This window comes from Centruroides sculpturatus, unplaced genomic scaffold (genome assembly GCF_000671375.1).
Source record: "Centruroides sculpturatus isolate CEXI.00-Female unplaced genomic scaffold, Cexi_2.0 scaffold472, whole genome shotgun sequence".
In the NCBI taxonomy this organism is placed as follows: domain Eukaryota; kingdom Metazoa; phylum Arthropoda; class Arachnida; order Scorpiones; family Buthidae; genus Centruroides; species Centruroides sculpturatus.
This window is the reverse complement of record NW_019384645.1, coordinates 398,833-407,016: the sequence shown is the minus strand read 5'-3', so window position 1 is coordinate 407,016 and position 8,184 is coordinate 398,833. Positions and strand designations below refer to the sequence as shown.

The 8,184-nt window shown below is 38.7% G+C and overlaps 1 protein-coding gene across 2 annotated transcripts; it reads right to left on the bottom strand.

The window, feature by feature from the left end:
* LOC111626169 lies at positions 1–5,858 on the bottom strand. 2 transcript variants are annotated; one of them, XM_023369472.1, is made up of 3 exons: positions 4,791–5,858; positions 2,111–2,220; positions 1–1,154 (listed from the first exon to the last, which is right to left on the bottom strand). In XM_023369472.1, the coding sequence occupies exon 3, from the start codon at positions 1,141–1,143 to the stop codon at positions 172–174; it is 972 nt and encodes a 323-aa protein (XP_023225240.1). In that variant the 5' UTR covers positions 1,144–1,154; positions 2,111–2,220; positions 4,791–5,858; the 3' UTR covers positions 1–171. The 2 variants fall into 2 exon arrangements, with proteins under 2 accessions (XP_023225240.1, XP_023225239.1); XM_023369471.1 differs by lacking the exon at positions 4,791–5,858 and having other exon boundaries at positions 2,111–3,992.
* Positions 5,859–8,184: the final 2,326 nt, after the last annotated feature.

Here is an 8,184-nt window from a genome sequence, read left to right as displayed (position 1 = left end):
TTTTATTTCTGTAGACCATTTACATAAAACAAATATGAAAACATTAACACTAAATGTTTCTTTACTGTAATACAATTATCTATTGTTATCAATAAAAATGTCGAGTTTAAATTCTGTAACAGTTTCATTTAATTATAAAATTAATTACTATTAAGTATTTACTTTATACATTTACGACTTCGGAACGCAAACACCATTTACAAGTTTAAGAAAAGGTAAGCCACAAGTAAATTTACGACATTTTTCGAAGGATTCATCCCAAACCTCTCCCTCTTCACACGTATCATTCCCCACATCAAATATATTCTGAAAACCGACACCGGAACTGTACGGAATGACATCCGAGCAATGGTACCTTTCCATATCAATTCCATTACAAATAGCGCAATGAACGTTTTTATAGATACCATCGTATCCATAAATAACTGCCGTATACGAATTACATTTTTTTCTAATCGAGTAATCCTTCCATTTAGACGGACAAGCCGATATCATATCCGGATAACAAGGTCTCAGGAACTGTTTATTTTCTGGTGCGACTGCATTCATAATACAATCTACAAATGTTTGATTAGGTAAACGTATTCCCCAAATTCTTAGTTTAAAGTCATACACAAGATTACGTTGAATATCGTCGATTATATCGTTATACCATCGCGAACACGTTACCCCAATACTCCAGAAATTCAAATATTTGCTATCTTCGTTGCAACTGGCACAGTAACGATTTCTGTACACCGTTTTACTCCCTCGACTCATCACTGGTATCAAAGTGTATGGATCTTCAGCAGTTGGATCTTCTTCGCATCTTCTTTTCGTCGCCGAGTCTGCCCGCTTACTTTTACAAGTGGAAACTACAAAATAAGCTTCAAACTCGTCCACTGGCAAGCATTCGTAGTTATGGGTTTGTATCTTTTTGGTGGTATGGCGACTGGAAGCATCTAAGCAGCAATCTCTGTAGAAGGCACACGAATCGTCGCATTGGCAACTTCTTGTTGAAGCTGGGATAAATTCTGTTGTGTTGCACGTATCGAAAGGGTAGCAATCGGCGTTCAGCGATACTAATTCTTTGTAAGAAATATTTATTTCCTGAGATACCCCAATTAGAATCGAAATGACGATAATGGAATTCCAAAAACTCATTTTGAATTAACCTTTCGTATACATGGAAAATGAAATAAAATATATAAGTTATTCAAATATTAAAAAATGATAATCATTTTCTAAAAGAAATTTTAAATAAAAATAAAAATATTATTATTTATTTATATTTTATCTTAAATTATTTACGTGCTTGGCATTTCTTAGATAAAACCTTTAAAATTCTAGCCGTATTCTCTATTACTGGATGCCCATTCAAACATTTTCTAAAGAATACATCAGGTGCGATGTAAAAGAAATCTGATTTGGTCTAGAAGACTAATAATTCATTTAAATCTAGCAGTCACTCCCTCAAAACACTTCAGTAAAATCTTGAATTCACTATCTGACTGGGAGAAAGTTTTCAGTATACAATTCCCTTATGGTCAATAAAAGCAAGGTATGTTAGGAGCGACAAAGGACGTGCCGCTCCTAACATACCCTTGCCTTCTTGGGTCCAGAAGAGTCGAAGGTTGTGGTCTCACTCGTGATTTAGTTGCCATAAGCCCCCGAAGTATTCCAAGGGTCTGTGACAGATTCTCAAACTTAACGTTTGCTCTTTGTTCAACTTTCGAGTTCCTAATACAACCAAGAGCATTCGTAAATTGAGACACTTGGGGCACGTATCTGAGTTGCCAATTTTCTAATTCCCAAAGGAGTCCCAAACAACAGAAAATTCGCGACTTCTAGCCTATTCTGTAAATATAAAAGAAAGTAACGAACGAAAAATATATCAAGCATGTATCAATAATATAAATCGTCCTAAAACTGTGTTTTCATTTTAGTTCAAGAATCATTACATTTAACTTTTCAATGCCAGAAATAATATAATACTATACATAAGGTGCGTAAAAACATAATAAACAATATCCGACCACATAAAATAAAGATTCGAATGCTCTAATTTTAAAATAGACGTTATAAATCTAAATACAGTATTATGAATATTAGAAAGCAGTTGAGTACTTACTCGAGATCTCACTTCTCAGAACTGTTTGTAAAAACAATACTCGTTCCTTCTCTGTATCTTTCTCGTATCCAGAATTTCAAAAAATTTTACAATTTTTAATAACTTCGACTCTGTTTATTATAAAACAAATAAACATTAATCATTCTAATGACCTTATTTCGAGTGTTTAGTTCATTTTCCTTTCAAAATGGCTGCGCTGAATTAGAGATTCTCAAAGACCATCGTCACAAATTTTATGAATTAAGGTGTTCGTTCCTATCTTCGTAAACAAACTCAAAATCAAATGAATTAAAGATTTAGAAGAAGAATAATATCCTAATATTTATAATAATCGAAGACCACGATAACACGTGTCTATCCCGTTTATTATCGAGAATAAAGACAGGAAGAGGGTAGGAGATTCGGAGAAACTATCGACTGGGATAATCGGGGAGATTCCCTTTTGTAATGAGAAAACAAAATTACTAAAAAATACGAAAAATAATTAAATTGTGGAGTTAACTACTGACTTAATTTATGTATATTTAAAAAAGTAATAATACAAGACATTAAAGTTTATTAAAATCAAAAATGTAGGCTATCCAAAACGGGGTCTTCACTTATCCATTTTTATACCAGGAACTAATCTAAAACACTTATTTATTTTTATAATATTATCCAATCTTCAGTAGACATTTTGTCTTTTACATAATTTACTGAGGTAGTAGCCTCAATTAAAGGGTCAAAACTCGGTGTATTCTCGGTGTGGTTTTGGATAGTGTACGTTTGCGATTTATATATATATTTCTTTATAATTTATTAGGTAAGTATTAAAAGCCAAAGTTTATTAAAATGTGTAGTGATTCATATTACAATTTAAGGATCTGGTTACGCTACGTTCGGGTAGTCACGTTCTCTTTACCGATTTACTATTATTTTAAATATATGTACAGTTGCACAATAGTAAACAGTTACAGAGAATACAAGGGCGGAAACAACGTCCTTAGAACGAGTACATTTACAACTACGGTCGTAACATATTCGTTAGTGGTGAAAGACCCGAAAATCCATGGCCTGGGAATTCAGCTCAGTCTAATCCGCGCGAACGTCACACAGGCTAAATATGTAAATACCACTTTTTAAATACGTATATAAACACGTACACGCAATATACATGTAATATTGCAATTAGGCTAATAATGGAAAGTGAAAAACGTTATTCCGCCGAATAGTTGTGTAATAAAGTCCGTGGCTTTTAAACGTGGACAATAGAGGGAGAGGATTTCGAAATTTACTGGAGAATTTTGGGGGATTTATAGTAGAAAAGGTTTTAGGACTCGGAAACACAGTCCCCGCTAGAGCGCCATTAATTAACGTTGCTAGGTCTGCAGAAATTTTACCAGATCAGGCGATTTTATATTTAATTTAGTAATTTAGTGAAAGCTTTAGAAAAAAACACTTTTTGGTGATTTTATTAAAAATACAATACTACAAACGAGTGTACTATATTAATTTTTAAATTCTAATTTAGTTTGGAAAAACACTCATCGCATTCTAATAGTTTACATTACTAAGTCCTTTCCCCACAAAAACGAGCTCACACATTTTTCGAATGATACAAATGAATCGATCCGAGCTCAAATAATAAATGATTCGAGTTCGAATCGATCCGGAAAAGAATGATGTTTGCACAGACTTATTTAATATTTAGTCGAAAGAGAAGTCACCAAACTAAACACTTTCTGCATTAAATAAAAAAGCCAAACTCAAATAGAAATGATAACGAGGAAGCATTTCTTCTATTTAATTTGTACTGTATTCTTATTCTATATTGTTTTCGTCTTCCCATCGAAAACACTTTTTAATTATTTAATTATAAATTATATGTCGAACACACACACACAAAAACAAAAAAACAAAAAAAATTACGCGCAGCGGGAATTGAAATAGGGCCGCCCATATAACAGGCTACCAACGTGCGACTAGATATCCAGATGGCACAACGCGCCGATTGGTCAGCTAAATGACGTCAACCCACTGAAATAGGAAATGCTAAACCCCGATGGATACACGGTCGGCAGCCCTTGGCGATAAAGGTCGAGACCATCTACGCCCTTTCGACTCTTGGGTGTACAGCTTAAATAATAAATAAGTATTTTACCTATGAAAAAAATGAATAATAAATCTGATTTAAATAAGGATTTAACAGCATGGTTTTTACTTTTTGGAACCTAACCCCCCTTTTTGCACTAGTTCTTTGTTTCGTATAACACGAATTCGCATAACATGGCAATTTTTTGGAACGTAGCTCCTGTGTTATACGGGGGTTATCTGTACTTGTTAGATGTGTGAGAGCAATGTATGAAAATAGCAGAGCAAGTTTACATGTAGATGGCAAAGTGTCAGAGAAATTCACAATTGAGGAGAGCGTAAGACAAGAGTATATTATGTTACAGTAGCGCGTCGTCTCGCCAGGCCGAGACACTTTTGGCCCGGCTTCGGGCCGAGACGGCCCCTTTGCACGCTTTTCTATCCTCACGGTGTTCGAGGGACTCGCCAAACCGTCCCCATTGCGGCGCGGAAGAATCGACGCCGCACTACTGGCTACAATGCCCTAAATATATCGGGGCTGGCAAAGACCTAGGCAATACATTGTCCATAAACACGTCTCTCGCTCGCACCGCGACGCCATTATACTCACTTCCATTTCCCCTCGTCGACGCGTGGCGGCGCTGGAACGATATATCTATCGAATAGGTGGCTTCACCTAAACAACGGGCAACGCTTATCGGAGAAAGAGCGATAAGGCTATACTCTCCTTACCAAATGGTGAGAAGAAGAATGAAACGCTAATCGATTAGCCTAGACCTCGTATTGTTGTTGCGAGCTATTTATAAATTGATTTTTCTTTTCAAATATAAATAAGTGTGCATTCGAAATGTTTCCTCGCAACATTTGTGACAAAGAGTACAAGGCAAAGAAATGCTTAATTAAACATCGACGTCATTTACATAACCTTGTGACGTGTCAGTCAGGAAAAAATTTGCCTCGTCCATTTTCTTTAACGAAACTGAATTCCGAATTAATTTGCCTCACGTGACGAGATATTCGAAATTTTAAAAAATCAATTTTCGAAATCATCGACTTTAGAATTCTTCAATCAAATTTACAACCCGAGGAAAAAAATAATGAAAAAAAAACGAGAAGACAAAATTGCCGTCGAAATAACTTATAAAAGGAAAATAAATATTTCGTTTTCTATAAACGAACACCCTCGTCGTCGACGCGGGTGTAAACGCTCCCACAGTGACGAGGAGGAGAAGGATCGCCGTAAAAATCCAAAAAAAAAAAAAGAAAAAAATTAAGAAATAAGCTGTTTTGTAATAATAATCCACGAGTAATATTACTGTTGATTAATATTTGTTACGATTTGACTCCTCTTTAGATGATAAACTGGCTCTGAAAAGAGCCTTTTGTGTTCAGAATAGCTTCCGAATATATTACAGTATGGTACTTAATTCAACTTTTCTTTTTTAAATTTACCTTTTTCGTGTTCTAAATCTATCGAAACCTTTAAAGTTTCATTTTTTGGATACCGGAAGGAAGCTTTTATCCCATTTTCATTAAACGTAAACACTTTCATATCGTTTCTTTCTTTCTCACTTTCTTGCTGTTCTTTCTCTTCTTCCCTGTTAGATTTATCACTCTCGCTTACTTGATTTCCCATTCTGAACTGAATCTTCTAAAATCGATTAATTCTAAAATCGAATCTTTTTAAATTTCGAATATCTCATCACGTGACGCAAATTGATTCGGAATTCAGTTTCGTTAAAGAAAATGGACGAGGCAAATTGTTTCCTAACTGACACGTCACAAGGTTGTGTAAATGACGTCGATGTTTAATTAAGCATTTCTTTGCCTCGTACTCTTCGTCACAAATGTTGCGAGGAAACATTTCGAATGCACACTTATTTGTATTTGAAAATAAAAATCAATTTATAAATAGCTCGCAACAACAATACGAGGTCTAGGCTAATCGATTAGCATTTCCTTCTTCTTCTTCTCACTGTTTCGTATGGAGAGTATAGCCTTCTCGGCTCTTTCTCCGATAAGGGTTGCCCGTTGTTTAGGTGAAGCCACCTATTCGATAGATACGTAGGCCATAGTCGTTGAGCACTACAATCCTTTTGTCTAGTCGAATAGTCGAGTAGTAGAGCTCTCGTCGTACACCACCGATCTCTCTCGTGGCAGGTCGAAAAAGTGCGGGAATCTGTCCAAGTGCTGACGTCATCCCGTCGAGGCCCTCTGGTGGCGACTGTAGGCGTTAGCGCCTGGGTACTCCCCTGCCAGTGTTAACGATACCTCAAATCGAAGCGTACCCGTCGTCCGGAGCGGGTTGTGACCGGTGGTTTGGTGGCTTCGAGGCTTGTTGGTCGTGGGGGTTCCTTCCCCGTGTCGGTTGGGACGGAAGTTGTAGGGGCGGTGACGAAAGCTGGTTTCGGGTGGTCGATGGTAACGGTCACTTCCTTGTCGTCGATGTTAATCCTGAACGTTTTGTCGGAGCGTTGGAGTACTTGGAACGGGCCATCGTACGGGGGCTGTAGAGGTTTACGTATGGTGTCGTGGCGTACAAAGACGTGCGAGCGGGTCTGTAGATGGCGGAACACAAACGTCTGGTGAGTGCCGCGCTTGCGCGGTGAGACCGGAGGTAGTCGTGGCATCCTGCACCGAAGATCGGAGACGAAATCGGACGTGTTGTCGTTGTTGTTTGCGAAAAGTTCTCCCGGCAAGCGCAGCGTTTGTCCGTAGACTTGCTCGGCTACGGTGGCGTTGATGTCGTCTTTGTAGGCGGTCCGGACTCCCAAGAGTACTATGGGTAGGTCGTCTGTCCAGCGACCGGAAGAGTGGCACTTGATCGCTGCCTTAAGTTGCTGGTGGAATCGCTCGATTATTCCGTTGGCGGTGGTGCGGACTCTCGACGTACCCGTCAGCGCTGTGAGTGCTTTGAACAGGTGCTACTCAAATTGTCATCCCTGGTCGGTCGACGACCACTGTGATCCCCGACATGGGAAATGCTTCCGGCCAACGGGAAAAACGGTCGATTGCCGTGAGGCAATATGTGAAACCGTTGGATGGCGGAAGCGGTCCGACGATGTCGATCTGGACGTGGTCGAATGGCTGATTTGGCGGGGCGAATGATCCAGTCGGTGAGACGGTGTGCCGGGTGATCTTGTTCTTCTGGCACGCCATACAGCTACGTACGAACTTTTTGCAGTCACGCTCCATGTCGGGCCACACGAAGGACTTTTTAACCAGGCGACATGTGGCTCTCACCCCGGTGTGTGACAACCCGTGCAGTGAGGCTGTCGGAAGTCTTTGGTGACGAAAGGACGGGCGTTGAGCGTAGATGTGTCACAGTAAAGTTGTGTCGTAGTGTTCGGGATGATGGTTCGTTTAAGCTGGAGGCCTGTATTGGAACGGAGGAGCTGTCCGAGTTCGTCGTCGGACTCTTGGGGGGAGGCGAGTGCCCGGAAGTCGATCGCCTGTGTGATGGGCTGGCTGCGTTTCTTTATGCATAGAGAGTGCAGCGTAAATGACGTCACGAGCAGCTATCGCTACACGTGGCTGCATGATAGTTTAGAAACGCTTTCCGCTCGAGCGAAACACGGACGTCATAATCTATCCTTTAATTCCAGTTACAGCCGAAAATAGTGCTTTAGTTAAAGAACTACAATATTTAAATAAAGAGATATAAAGAATCGAGCATTTATCTTTCCATAAATGTGAACAAAGTAAAGAGATAAAAGATATATAATTATATTTAAAATATAGTATTTTCTTATTCTTTAGATAACTTTCAGAGTCATTTCATAAAATTTAATCCTTCTTAATCTTTCCATAATATTTTTATCAACAGTCACTTCGACTTTTTTATTTTTACAGCATAATATCGTATTATACACACAAGCGTCCATTTTGCTTTACACGTGTAGCGGACGTAAAAGCTGCTTTATCTTCGCTGCAGCGACCTCTTGCAGCAAACGTTTAGAAACGGTTCGCTACATTGCAGCGCTGCATTTAGAAACGGGTTTCAG

Bases quoted from the DNA above. Each gene is read 5' to 3' on its own strand.
- LOC111626169 (XM_023369472.1), bottom strand. From the start codon at position 1,143: ATGAGTTTTTGGAATTCCATTATCGTCATTTCGATTCTAATTGGGGTA.